This window comes from Talpa occidentalis, unplaced genomic scaffold, assembly GCF_014898055.3.
Source record: "Talpa occidentalis isolate TD23 unplaced genomic scaffold, MPIMG_talOcc4v2.1 talOcc4.16, whole genome shotgun sequence".
NCBI lineage: Eukaryota > Metazoa > Chordata > Mammalia > Eulipotyphla > Talpidae > Talpa > Talpa occidentalis.
In genome coordinates this window covers 26806944-26822515 of record NW_023601653.1, presented here as the reverse complement: position 1 = coordinate 26822515, position 15572 = coordinate 26806944, and the positions used below count along the sequence as shown (strand labels likewise).

General features: G+C 33.9%; 1 protein-coding gene across 5 annotated transcripts in view; it reads right to left on the bottom strand.

Annotated features, from left to right (window-relative positions):
* Positions 1–15572, bottom strand: part of PPFIA2 (PTPRF interacting protein alpha 2) — a 359412-nt gene that overhangs the window by 82793 nt on the left and 261047 nt on the right. For all 5 annotated transcript variants that reach the window (XM_054696184.1, XM_054696186.1, XM_054696183.1 and 2 more), the window contains exons 8-10: positions 8432–8653; positions 2938–3084; positions 1545–1679 (exon numbers count right to left, since the gene is read on the bottom strand). In XM_054696184.1, coding sequence (XP_054552159.1) covers positions 1545–1679; positions 2938–3084; positions 8432–8653 — 504 coding nt within the window. The remainder of the gene's footprint in view (positions 1–1544; positions 1680–2937; positions 3085–8431; positions 8654–15572) is intronic.

Here is a 15572-nt window from a genome sequence, read left to right as displayed (position 1 = left end):
ATCAAAGTTTATCTTGGAGAAAATTATTTGTTGAATTGCTCCTTTGGGAGAGGTTTCAGACTTTCTGGTATTTTACTTAGTATGCTTATTTTGCACTGAAATTTTACAAAATTATTTTTATTACTTACTAATTCACTTAACTCACCCTAAAATTTTTTATCCAGCAATATTACTGTAAGAGGTTTTTTTTTCTCTTCCTCAAATTAAAATATTATATATGCATATCTTAATACACATTGAAGTTATTTAAAATGTCTTTATAAGAAAAATACTACTATAATGTTTGCACATTTTCATAATTTAAAGACTATTTCTCAAATGCATTGTACATCCTCATCTAAGAAATCATGCACTTCTGAAATTTCTACAGTGATTTATTGGCATGATCTGTGTCTGTAGAAGAATGTAGATTGTAACAGGATCCTAATCAGATTAAGTTTTATTCAGCTAGCTATTCCAATACTCTGTAGGCAACCAACTTATCCAATACTTTCTAACCCTATTCTATCAAATGTTTGCCTTTTCACTACCTGATTAATTAGTCCAGTTTAACTAATAGTGGATCAGTCTACTGTTGCTCTTTAATTTTTATTTTTTCAGGAAAGCAAATATTTGTTTTGACTTTTGTGTTACTGCATCAATTGTTTTGGATAATCTCTAATGCGAGAATTTATAAATTTCAGTTCACATAACTATCTTACTCATACTGCAGTGCTTGGAAAACTTAGCGCATAGCAATGACTGTGTGAACATTTAAAATGTGTGCATATTTTTGAATTGATATTGAAGGTCAAATATGCTTTTAGTACAAATCTTGACTTTTATTCTAGTGACACGCATATACACTCTGAGGCAATGCCATTTCCATTTGACTGTGAAATGTAAGAAGTCATTTTTAACATTATAATCGTTTCAAAATTCTAAAACATTAAGATAACTGCAGAATCTAATAGCTACAACATGACAGATAATTTTTTAGCATTCTTCATTATTATTGGTTTTAATTGGTTCAGAAGACCTTGCAACTATCAAAAGCATTTTCTGCCTATATAATGACTTAAAACTTAAGAATTCTATAAGCCTAACTCCCAAATTCTGACATTTTTTTCTGCGTATGGCTTTTACTTCTAATACTAGATATACTTCTAATACTAGATATACTAGATATACTAATACTTCTAATACTAGAACATTTATGTTAAGCCTATTAATTTTTATCATTGACAAATACATACTAAATGTCATTAGTTTGTGCTTCTATTTAGTGATTATTCTTTTGTGTAACTCTTACCATGAAAAAAAAACATAAGAACATGAAATTTTATTTGCTTTTGTGATGTTTAAAATAGGCAAGGGAATCATCACATTCATATACCAATTATTCATGCTAGTACAAATAAGATATACATAAATTTTTAAATTTATCTAAATAATAGACCAATATAACAAAGATTTTATAAAACTTCATTTTCATGGTGCCAAAAGGAAATTACTAGTTATTTCCTTAAGTACATCTCGGTTGGCCAACTGTCATATTGCAGTACCTTTGTCAGGGCTGCAATTCTCTGAGCCAGTTCAGCCTCTACTTCAGGTAGGGTCTCAGCTTTCCTCATAGTCTGCTGCAACTTTTGCTCAGCCAACTCAAGGCGCTCTTGCAACTGTCTGTTCTTTTCTTCCATCTGAAAAAGAGAGGAGAAAAGAGACCTTTTTTTTTTTAAAAGAGTTACAGTTAGGATAGCAAACAGTAGTCCTGGGAACTCTGGTCTTTAACCTTTACTTTAGACTTAAAACCAGGTACTATTTCCTCAACTACTATGCACAGTGATAAGAGTCTCATGTTTTTGTATAGAACTTACCTATATTCCTTAATAATTCAGCCTATGAAATAAAAGAGAAGCTCTTACCATTAGCAGAAAAGATAAAAGAAGTTACTGGTGAATATAAACTTGGACAAATGGAATATGGCTCAGTATCAGGAATTCAGATATATTGTGAGAGCAAAATATTGACAATCATACTATTAAAACACTGCATACTGGTTAAGAATCCAGGTTCTTAATCTGGAGTTGTCAAGTATTTTTTTGCGAAGGGCAAGAGAGTAAAACTGTAGGCTTTGTAAATCATGCATGTATATCACATACACTCTGCTTTATATATGCAACTCTCCTTTGTAGCACAAAAGTAGTCATTGGCCATGATTAAATGAATGGGAATGGCTGTATTCCAATGAAATTTTATTTGCAAATACCGTTTTAGGGTCATAGCTTTGGCACATGGGTCACAGTTTGCCCATTTAGGCTTCTATGATTGACTCTGGTGGTAACTAAAGGTATTCATGTCTTTGAACCATAGTGTATTCAGTATGAAAACTGTGCCTACATTGTAGGTGGTGATTAGGCTTAATAGAGTCAAGGCATGAAAACTGTTTAATGCAGCTTCTGGTTCCTGTGCAGATCCAAAGTAAATATTTTTTAAAGGTTTATTTATTTAGGCACACAAGAAGTGGGGTACAGGGCAGAGGTGTGTGGGGTGTGAGAGGATTCACTGGAGACAGAGTGGGGAACAGAACAGGCAGATTGACTGAAATACACTGCCAAGGGGAGCAGCAAGCGAGTCAGGAGAGGTTGGCTATGCCATGTGGGTAGCTCCCTGGCCGGGGATAGAACTCGTGCTACAGTGTCTGTGGATAGCTTCATAGGTTGCTTCTTAATCCCTTGTGTCACCGGGGAGGCTAATCATTAATTTTATGATCACTAAAATATTCCTTTTAATTTTCCTAAAAAGCAAACTGCATACTGAGAAATTCCACTTATATACTTATTCCCTTTCTAAATTTTATTAAATGATGATTACCAAGAAACACCTTATTTATTTCATGTTTTCTGAGAGTGGTGAGATGACACACATGGACCAAAAACCAGGACAGAGATACTGAACCTGCCGTAGGATGGCCTCTTTATTTGCCAGCTCATTTTCTAGTTTATCATTCATGTCATGTATGGAGGTAGATTCTCTCTGAGCACTGAGGTAACGCTTCTCAAGGGTTGTGATTCTTTCTTCCATATCTTCCTTCTGTGCCATGGCCTACAATTAAAATAATTTGAAAAAAAAAATACTCAAATCACATTTCAGTTTGATGCAGTTTGATTATAGAGGGGATGCCAGCGTTCATGTATGTTTTCCAAACTTATCTGTCACAATCCTTATATCTTGGATTAACCGAAAGCATTCTGGATCTGAAAATACACTGGAGTACAATTTAGTAACTGCCTACAATGGAGTTACATTCTTAGAAAAGAAATGGCAGATAAATTATCTCATTTACACAGATGATAGACATATATATATGTATAAACATATATGTGTGTATATATATATATACATAAAATTATGACTAGATTTGAAAATGGTGGCAAAGAAATATTCAAATAAGGGCTAACAATTACCTGCAGTATTGTCACCTTCACATATAAGAGCAACTCAAGGTTAAAAGAGGAGGCCAGAAAGAGTAGATTTGAATATGACAAATAAATTGACCAATTTACTTGAAATCTTTCAATCCACAAAAAGAAAAAATAATCATGTCCATTCAAGTCCTGTGAATGTGTCCCTATTTGTAAATAAGGTTTTAGATGTAATTATGTAAAGAAGAGGTCAACCAGAATTAGGGTGGTCCTTAAATCCAAATGGATGTTTTTATAAGGAGATGGAGATTTTTATTAATATTATAAACTTATTATGTTTTTATTATTTAATTCATCTCCCTATAATTAGACAAATGACTCTCTGGCATATATTACATACAGGAGTCACTTGTGTGTGACTTTAGTATTGTATTTTTGATTCAGTGATTCTTGTGGGTGATTCAATTTTTAACTGAAGGCTGTGTTGCTAAAAATAAATTTTTAATTTACAAGTCAAAGAAACATATTTTCCTCATGTCATTTGGAATTTCTAAAAAAGGGAATCTTTCTAGTCCCTGAAAACTGCTGCCTATAAAACGGAAAAAAAGGATATAAGATCTGATTATCTGGTGACCTGATGTTTATTTATAAGTTGAATTTTAAGATATAAAATATACATAATACTTAAGCAATTTAGATATATTAAATTGAAAAATATCATGATTTTAGAAGATATGAGACAAAATGGTAGGAATGTATTCATTTAGACACTTAGCAAACTTTTGACAAGCTCTTAATGGGCAGTTAGAATGATAAGCTGACTTTATCTACAAAACAACAAATTCTTCACAGAAAGTCTTACTCTTTGAATATCAATAGACTTAGTGAGATATTATATTCAATAGCAACTAGTAGCGTCCTTGATTAAAGAGTGGAAAACTAAGTCTCTGTTATGAGATTATCTTTGTTTTTAAAAAATTTTTATTTTATAACTTTGAAAAATTAAAATTATAACTGATTACGTGCCTTCCAATTTGAATATTAGTACATTTCAGGATTTGTTCTGAAGATTTCCTTTTTAAATATTGCAGGGAAAAATAGGTCTTAGCTGAACTCTCAGACTGAATTTTTGAATTAATAATATAAAGACATCCAATAATAGCAACTCCTAAACACATCAACACTAAAGGCTAAGGCTAAGTTTGTGTTTGCTTTCTATTATGTGCTGTGCCTAGATTTTATCCAGCTCTCTATTCTAATAATAGAATAGGTCACAAGCAATTCAAAGAGCAACTAAGATTTATTCCTTGACAAAGAATATTTCTAAAACAGAATTCTGAAACCACTGATGAAATATACATATATAATTAATTTTAGATATATTAGATTTTCCTCATATGCATAGTCAAGTGCATTTTAGTTTTTAATTATATGGCTACTTTCTAATATTCCTTAATTTTTATTTCCAAAACCCCAGAATAGATTATTTTTCAGGAGTTAAAGGCAAAGTCTAGGACTTTGAGTTGTGACAAAGCAATACCTTTTTAAATTATATGATTTTCACATCCTGCTTATTGATTTAAAAAAAGATCAGAAGGCTCATTATAAAGTGGCAGTTATAGTGGGGATGCATTTTTTCATTGTAGTTGTGATAATTGAGTGAATAATTTTGTCTCAGTGATTTGGGAAGCTGCTCATAGTGGGGTATGGCCAAGTTCAGAAGCCAGGCTAATGCTGTCTCCTTAGTGCTGGGCAGTGGGGAGAGTGAGGTGGTACTAGTGCTGTGAGGAAGGCTGTGCATAGATCTCAAGCAAAATCACTTTATCTGGCCAAATCTTAGATTCTTTATCTGAAAAAAAAATGAAAATAATGACAAGCACCTGCCCTATCAAACAACTATGGAAAATTAGAAAAAACATATTGCACCTGTAATAGTTTTTGTGGTAGGTCCTAAAGAAATAACTATCAGCTAACCAGTGAATGTCCTGTGATATGAATCTTTTTGGCAATATTTTATTGGCCCTCACAATGTTCATGATACACACACACAGACACACACACACACTCACACACACACACAACATACCCAGAAACCAGAAAGGCAGGCAGAATATGGACTCCTTGTCCAGGTCTCATTAACTCTATATTTTTCTGCTGTCTTGTATCTGCACTACACACATTCATATTGTCTGCCTGCTCTGAAAGCATTTGTGTTTGCAACCTCCCTTCAAAGGCAAATGATGAGAAATATTCCTTTTTTTCATGAAACTCTTCTAAAAAAGAAATACATAGAAATTACAGAGCTAGTAATAATAAATTGTTAATAGGTGAACAAGGAACACTTTCCTATTAAAAGAGATTCCTGATGAAAGAATGTCAGGCATCAGACAATTGACATTTTCCATTTATCTTGGCATTTTGTCGCCCACATATAAAGAATGTTAGAATCAAAGGATTATTTTCACAAATGCTATAAGAACGGTGACTTGGAGATACTCAGCTCTACTTGTGACACTGAATTGGATCTGGTGTAGCTGAGTATTAAATGAAAGCAGAAAATAGCTAAATCTCAGGGATTAAGAAAATGAAAATACACAATTGAGCAAAAGGTCAAGGAATGACCCTGGTGATTTACTAGTGAGAAATTTTAGTATTCTTTCACAGTGATCAAGAAGAGAGGTTAAACTTTATCTACTTTATAAGTTCTCTGCATTAGTATTGTGAAGAGTGAAGATAAGAGACATATTCATGAAATCTTACTAAGATTTAGAGAATAAAATACAGCATCACTATCTCTATAATAGTAGAGTGACCCGCCAGTTCATGGATAAGATCTCTTTTTCTGAGACAACAGGCATTATTTTACTAAATATTCTAATGTCATCCATGTCTTTAATACTTAGGTCAAATGCTATATATACATTAATTATTTTTAAAGATTTATTTATTTATGCATACAAGAGCTGGTATATAGGCCAGAGGTGTGGGGGGTAAGAGGATTCACCAGAGACAAAGTGGGGAACAGAACAGGCAGACTGACTGAAATACACTGCTGAGGGGAGCAGTGAGTGAAACAGGAGAGGTCTGCTGCACCATGTGGGTAGCTCCTTGGCAAGCTGGGGATCAAACTCGTGCTGTAGAAGCTGTGGATAACTTCATAGTGCTGTGCTTAACCCCTTGTGCCACCAGGGAGGCCCTATATATTCATTCTTTTAACAAAGAATTTTTGTGTGTCTATTATGTGCTCAATAGTTGTTAGGTGTTAGAATATAACAGTAAACAAAATAAGACAAAATGAAAAAAACCCAGCCCTTCAGAATCTCTATGCACAGTGAAGAGGGTAGTATACGGCAATAAGTAAATCAGTAAAGGGTATGTTGTATCAAATGGCAATAAATGCTGTGACTTTTTTTAAAAGATGTGTAAACAATAAAGTGAGAGAACACCATTTAGAAGACATTTGAGCAAAAAACAGAAGGAGAAGAAAATGCAACAGAATAGACTTGTGGAGTAGCCGCACTAACTAAATAAATTGGGATAAAACAAAAGAGTACGACATGACACAAGCTTTCAGAGGTCAGGAGCATAGTCATAAAGATTGTTCATGGCTTGTAGACTATGGCAAGGTCTTTGATTTTACTGTTATTATGATAGATAGCCATTGAAGAGTTTTAAGCAGAAAAGTGACTTGAGTGACATTGTAACAGGATATTCAAGCTGCTGTGTTAGCACAGACTGTTATAATAATCCAATGAGAAATGATGGCTGTGTTGAATCATGAAGAGTCACAAAAATTATAAGGTCACATTATGATATCTTTTGAAGCTGAAATATGATTTTCTGCTGACACAAATGCATGCAAGTGAGCAGGACCATGGACAGAGCCCAGGATTTTGGCCTGTGCAATTATAATACATTTGCCATCAGATGACATATGTAAGACTGAAAATAAGTTTGACTTCTTGAGGATATATCAGAAAAAAATTGTCCTGTGGACAATAATTTTTAGATACTCACTCTAGGAGCTTTAGATACGGGCATTGAAAGCCAGGAGAGAAAGATCAGGTGAAAATATAAGTTGGGAATAAGATGGCCAGGAGTGGAGCCACAGGACATCATGGACTTACCGAGAGGAGTGAAGGTGGGTTGAGAACGGAACAAATGTAAGGTTGAGAGTGAGAAGCAGAGTCAGCAAAGGAGCCTGATATGGGGATAGCAAGTACAGATGGAGGAAAATCAGGAGGGTGTACTGTGCTAATAGCTAAGTAAAGAAGTAGTCCAGGGAGTGAATTGTACCAAGTGCTTCTAAGGACTGAGAAGGGACTCCAGAATTCAGCAACATGGAGGTAAGTAGTGACCTGGATAAAAATTATTTTGATGGGACTATGGACGCACAATTATGATAAACTGGACTCAACAGAGACTGGGAAGAAAAAAAATGGATACACAGAGTCAATTCCAACAATATTTAGCAAATTATCTTAAAAAGATATAAAAAGAAAAAAATATGTGATTTTAAAATCTGTTAAATAAAATCTTGAAAAAATTACAGAATAAAATGTCCATATATATAAATAATTTTGCTTTTAATTGAATGGAGTAAGAAGGTGAAAAGTTTCTTTAATTTGATGCAGTCCCAGCTGTTTATCCTTGCCTTCACTATCACTGTTTTGGGTGATGAGTCTTGAATATAACCAAGATGAAAATGCATACATTGTGCAAAAATGAAAAATGATGTAAAATATACACAATAAAAATAAAATATAAAAAAATGAAAATAAAAACCATTAAAAACTGTAGAAAGTTATGATTATATCTGAGTTAACACCAAAATTTCCTTTCCATATGTACACGAAGTATAGATGAAGTAAACTTTCTTTCATATGTATATAAAGTATAGATGAAGCAAATCTTTGCCTCAGTGAAGACATTTCATAACTAACACAATGCATGCCATATTATGATCTTTTGAGATGAGGTAAAGAGTATAAGCCATTAGAGGAATTAAAGTGTTATGAACCACTCACCTCCCTAATGTCCCTTTGATATTTAGTGTTCATTTCTTCTGTTTTAATGAGATCCTTTCTTGCTGTCTCTGCCTCCTGTTCCACCTCTCCCACTCGAGAAGAGAGGGCTGCTAAACGTTCTTTCATTTGGACCATTTCATAATTTTGCTTTTCAAGCAATTCTTGTAGTTCAACTATTTGACTAGTTTCATCCGTTGAATCTATAGAACCATTGGACAACCGCTGCAGGAAAAGAAAAAGAAATGTCAATTAACATCTTCATCTTTAACTTAAAATTCATGAACTTAAATAAAACAAATATAGTTTTCACACTGAAAATATCCCTAAGATAGTTTTAGAGGAAAACTAAGATGTTGAAGGAATGTCATTGACATTCAAATATAAAAACAGATAAGTAATTTTCAAAGAGGTTAACAGATGCAATTGAACTAGAAGTTAATATATCTAAATACATTATATAATAGATATATGATTATGTATAGAAACTTAGCACAAGATACCGGGGTAGCAAATAATTGACATCTTACAAGTTATATACCAAATTTACTATAAACCATACCATATGTAATAATATTATTAAATAATTTTAAGAATACAGAAATTATGTAATATTTCCTATTTTCATTCAAGACCCTCTGTGAATTTGCAAGATTTATTTTCAATGACACCAGAAAAAGAACTTACATAATACTTTATTTTAAGAGGTTGTACCTGCTGTGAATTTGACCTAGCTGGAACAAGCTCAGCATTGGAAAGTCTTGATTTTTATATTGCTATTGACATAAAGTTTATGAGAGCACAACCCACAGCAAGGAGACCAAGAGAGCTTAAATTTTCAGACTGATTCTTCCTCTTTCTCAAGAGGCTGTTTAGAAACCAGGTGAGGGCCTCCCCGGTGGCGCAGCGGTTGAGCGCTGGGTTGCGAAGCTGCCCGCGGCCTCTGCGGCGCCGGTTCGATCCCCGGCTGCTTCCCGGCCACCGGAGGAGGGTCCTGCATGGCGCGCAGACCTCTCCTGCCGCCCGCTGCTCCCCTCAGCAGTGTACTTCGGTCCTTCTGCCTGCTCTGCTCCCCGCTCTGGCTCTGGTGAATTCTCTCACCCTCCCGCACTTCTGACTGTACCCAGTGCATGTATAAACAAACAAACAAGCAAACAAATAAAGAAAGAAAACATGCCTCTATAAAAAAAAAAATTAAAAAAAAAATAGAAACCAGGTGACTCATGTCTTGGGAAGCACACCTACAGTCTAGCTGTTCTGGAGCAGTTTTGTGGTGACAACATATTAGCAACTAGGGAGAAATGATTGCTGTGAGTAAATACACAACCAAGTAGAAATAAGAAAGTATGGAGAAAAATTAAAGAAGTTCAGTTAATTCTACTATAATGCTTATTTGGAAAACATTAATTTATTGCATTATGATCAATATATTAGGAAACAATTTGAATATAAATCTGTGAGTTTTCTATGTGTGATCTCATTCTGAGAATTACTGGCTAAACTTAGAAAGCCCCACCTAGTTGAACCAAGCAGTGTGGGAAGACACATAATCACAAGAGCACATTCCTTAAAGATCTACTATCTACCTCTTTTCACTATATGCTTGAGGTCTGCCCATCCACATCTCCAGATACCTCTCTTTCCACCATTTTGCCATCACTCCTATAAGCTATAATGCTTCTGACACCCATTTCCATAAGCAAAGTTCAGGTCTTTTTTTAAAGACAAAAAGTCATTTATCATTGTATTTATGCAATTCTTAAACATTATCACGTGTAAAACTATGGTACTATTTTAATTAATTTCCTATCTCTTTTTTATGCCATTTGTGATGTTTTAGGGTGCTACAAACCTTTCTTTTTTCCATAAAAACCCTGTGCTTTTTATTGTGCAATTTTGCAGTTTTAGGAATGCAAATATCACATGAGAGTAAAATGGACTGTAGGACAAGAGGGATATTAGCATCATAAAAACAGTGAGATAAAGGCGAGAGAAAGGGAAAGCAGACAAATGGCAAGGAGCTTTAAGTCCAATAACCTCACGCAGGGAGAAATGACCTAGTCAACTAAGTAAAAATGGCAGAGAAAGTTTGAGTTGGGCTGAAGGCTGGATCTACAGACCTAAAACTTTGAAGATATTAATGAACTATTGTATTGTAAGTATTGAACCTCTAATTATCTCGGAAAAGGTGTAAGAGATGTTCTAAACATGTCACTGTGTTGGAAAAGTGGCTGCAATTAGTGGAGCAGATCCCCCTGCAGAGTCTCTATGCCCCTTTGCACTGCTGTGATTGTTTCTGAGGGAACCAGAGCCAAAAAAAAGTACTAGGAATTGCTCTTAGTGATAAAGAATTGCCTTTTCAAAGTTATGCTCCTCCCCTGGGGCATGCAATACAACATACATCATAGAACTGCATTATTGTGAAGTTAATAATCATAAAATCTTTTAGACAGTTTTTATGGGCACAGAACTCAAAAACATTGAGAGTGTCCCGTATACAGGACACAACTACCTGTACTTTGAACTGAGAAGAGTCAGTTTCTGATCTGAGAACTGTTTAAGAAATAAGGTGGAGCCAAATGCCAATCAGTTATCTACAAATTTGGAGTAACTAAAGTATGTGATGGTGTTTTGGAACAACAGTAAGTATCGTTGAACATCGTACACTGCTTCCAAGTAACTAGGCAAGCTTGAACTTTAATAGTACTTTCACCTACTTACACTGAGAACTAACTAGACAACTTTCAGTCAACTGAAAAAGGGCATCTTTTTTTGTAATTATAAAAATCACCAGAAAAGAAGATTTTGTTTTAAAAAATACTTTGTGTAATTCAAAAATTACTTTTCGGATTCTAGAGCCCTAAAAAACTTTGAAGAAACTGAGATTCAGGGAATCATGTAGAACTAATTTGTCATTCAGTTCATTGACCCTTTCTCCTATTTCCTTTAATCAGAAAATATAAATCAACATGATGAAATTATACATGCCATATGATATAGACAAGTACTAACACTGGTGTGTCTGGCTATACATATATGTGTACACATAGATATTTGGCAAATTATTTGTTCATTACAACTAAATGCTGTTTATTTTCTAATTAGAAAAATGATTATTCTAATTCTGTGCACCTGAGGTCCATTAAAATCTTGCTTAAAAATTGCATAATTTTTAATGGGCTCAAGGTAAGAGAAATTTAACTAAATATAAACAGTAATCAGGCAACTAAAATAAAACACTTTTAAAATGTTAACCAATTTAGCTTCTTTAAGGAACAGATGTGTACTGCATAATCTTTACACTTCTTTGGAATTTATGACTATCCATGGGAAATTTTTCAAACTCTCAATCGTTTCTGAAGTGTTTATGAATGTTTTTTTGTTTAAAACTGTGCAATATTTCATCTATTCAAATCACCTAAAACACATTTTATGGCAAATTAAGTATATGTTTTCTTAATTTCAGAGTAGAAAGGGAATATAAAAACTGTGATTTATATCTTAGAAAGGGAATATACAACTTTTATTCCAAATTATTGTTATCTAGACATGTCTTTAAAACCTGTGGCACTTTAAAAGACAAATGACTGAACTAAAGAAAAAAAACAACGCTTATTTTAAATTGCTCTATTAAGAGGTAATTTACATACCATAAAATTCACCCATTTAAAGTATAAATGTCAATATGTTTAGTATACTTAAAGAGTTATGCAGTTATCAACATAATTTAATTTGAGAACATTTTCATTATCCCACATAGAAACCTTATACTGAATAGTAATCATTTACATCCAACCCCCACTCCAGCCCTAGGCAACCACTAATTTATTTTCCTATTTTATACCTTTCACATAAATGGAATTATGAGTTGTCCTGTATACGGAGCAGAAGACATGTGGTAGGGAAGTGGTAGGGAAATGGAGTGTAGACCCAGATGGCCTTAACTTTTCACATGGTGTAGAATGAACTTTGTGTACTAAATGGAACAGCAGAGAATCATTAAGTTTTGGCGCAAGGAGTTAAGCACCACACTATGAAGCAATCCACAGCCTCTGCAGCACGAGTTCGATGCCTGGCCAGCCAGGAAGAAACCCACATGGCAGAGCAGACCTCTCCTGACTCATCCACCCGCTGCTCCCCTCAGCAGTGTACTTCAGTCAATCTGCCTGTTCTGTTTCCCACTCTGTCTCTGGTGGATCCTTTCATCCCCCGCCCCCCCCCCACCGCATCTCTGGCCTGTACCCCAGCTCTTGTATGCATAAATAAATAAATCTTTAAATACAAAAAAGAAATGACATTAAAATCTGATGGCATTTTAAGAGGTAAAGAATCTGGTATAGAGTTTGGTGTTCTGCAAATGCACAGAATTATGTCTGTCCAGAAATGGTTATATGATCGAATTTTATTGAATGAACATGTGTTTTGATAGTTTCTTTTTTTTTTTTTTTTAAAGATTTATTTATTTATTTATGCAAGCACTGGGGTACAGTCAGAAGTGCGGGAGGGTGAGAGAATCCACCAGAGCCAGAGCGGAGAGCAGAACAGGCAGAAGGACCGAAGTACACTGCTGAGGGGAGCAGCGGGCGGCAGGAGAGGTCTGCGCGCCATGTGGGACCCTCGCCTGATGGCCGGGAATCGAACCTGCGCCGCAGAGGCGGCGGGCAGCCTCGTAACCCAGCGCTCAACCGCTGCACCACCAGGGAGGCCCCTGTTTTGATAGTTTCTATGTCTAATAAAACAGCATATTCCTACAAAGATATTTGTTGAAAACATCCAGTAATCAATGACTTTTATAAAATTAGTAAGGACTCAAAAATACACAGAAATATAGAGACAACAGATTCAGCTGTTATTGCAGTTTATTGAAAAATGTTTTCATAAAAAACAAACCAAAAAGGAAACAGTCTTTTTTGTTTTAAAAACACAATATAGATGAATTGTACTTAGGTAGAAAAATCTGCAGTAAACCTAGGAAGCCATTATTATAAAATTCATGTTAAAAAATAATATGGTAGAAATATGCAGCTACATATAAGACCAAGTCGAGTGAATGAAACCCCAGGTGTCTCATGATGTAATAGTTATACTAATTTCTTCCAAGATAAAGCCAGTTCTTCCACTTTCTACCAGGAAAACAATGGATGTACACCTTTCTCCATGTTTCATAATCTTTAAAAAATGATCTTAGTATTAATATTTTTATCCAACTTCTAAATTTGTTATATATTAGAAATTATTAGAACATGTTTTTAAAAACAGCAGCATAGTTAAATTACTAATGTAACCATTTCATCCTGCATTGTGGTATTTTAATGGTTATTACTTGTTTTGAGTATATGTTAATAGCTATACATTGCTCTTCTACTCTGCCAAAGAATAGTGGCTTGTTAAACATAAAAATGAATGATTTTTTACATTTATTTTAAGTGGTAAAATAATGCCTGCTGAATCTACAGAACAGAGGATATTTAAGTCACTGTACTGATGTAACTTAAAAATTAACTTTCCCTTGGATAGATCTTTCTTGACAAGGTTTTCCAGGGGATTTATGAACTATGTAATCGAGGTAGATGGATGCTGCCTGTGCAGAATGACTATTTTGATTAACCTTTGTTTTTCTCATTGAGTAGTTATTGTATTTTGGCAGTTGATAATTTTCCCCAGAAATTGTGACGTAATTGATATTTAACATTCATAGACTTAGGATGTAAAATGTGATTATTTGATACACAAGTATATTATGAAATGATTACCAATAAAGTTAGTGAATACACTCACCACCTCACATAGTTACCATTTTTTTGGTAGTGAGGACATTTACTAAAATCTACTCTCAGCATAATACAGTATTGTTAACTATTGTCACTATGGGAGCTGATGACTTAATCTTCATTATGAAAATATTCATAAACTTGATTTGTACATTTTTGACACCCATGTTTTATATGTCTAAGCCATATGTCTTTTATTCTCTCTTTCATGGTAAATTTAAAGTAGGTATTTTTCTTTTATGTAACTTACTTTTTTGGTCTATTAATCCTTGTAGAGAAAATAAGATAAGGTGAGACCAATGAAATTAGGAATTTATCTTACTATTAATGAACTTGAGTTATTTAAAGATACAGATATACTTAAAATGTATCAGCACCTAGGGGGACAAATGCCAAACAGTTATATTCTATTTCTGAGAGTAGTTTCATGAAATTTTATGGTTAGAATTGAATTATGATTGTCCAGTCAGAAAGTTACATTAGGATTAGCAATCATTAATATAAGTAACCTAACAGTAAACATTCTATGGAAGATTGGGAAGAAACTACAAAATGGAAACGTTTTATAAAATATATTTCATCCTCTGAAAAGTAAAATTTAGCACTAAGGAAATGTAGAACTTAGAAGAAAAAGAAATAACATAGTCCAGACAAAATATTCACAAGCATAAAAATAATAATAATAAAGTAGAACTGATAATAAATTCCAATCAACAAAGTATTAGGGTGAAGGAAAAATGCATATAAAACAATCAACCAGAGTTTCCATAGGCTAATAGTAAAATGTACTTGTGAACTATGAGGAAATCCTTGACAAGACACTGACTTAAGGAGGAACTTCGAGACACTTAAGGCAATTTGGTATCTTAGCAAATATTTCCTTTTGTTCTAAAAAAGTGTTATCTCCTCATTTTACTTCATATACTCAAATTAGAATTTATCTCCAAATGCCCAGGTAAGACTATCTTTCATTAAAATAATGAAAAATAATATAATAGCTAATATTCATTGAGTACTTACCCAATTACTTATAAGTGGTAAGTTTCCTGACACTAAGGATGGTTTCCTAACAACTTTTGCTTGTGGTTATCTCACTTCACTAACATTTTATTATGAAATTTTGACTCTTTGTTAGGTACCGCTCCAAGACCATTATGTACATAAACTTTTTAATCATTTCTAATAAACCATTGGATCCAGAAAAGGAAATTGAAGCATGGAAGGTAAGCATTTTGCTTTTTTATTCTTCTCAATTTCTTTTACTTCCTACTTTTGTTGAGTCTCTCTCTTTGTTAATTCTGATTTGCTCACTCATGGCTTCCTTTAGTCATTCGATGACCAAAATTCTATTATCTATTTAGCCTGTACCATAT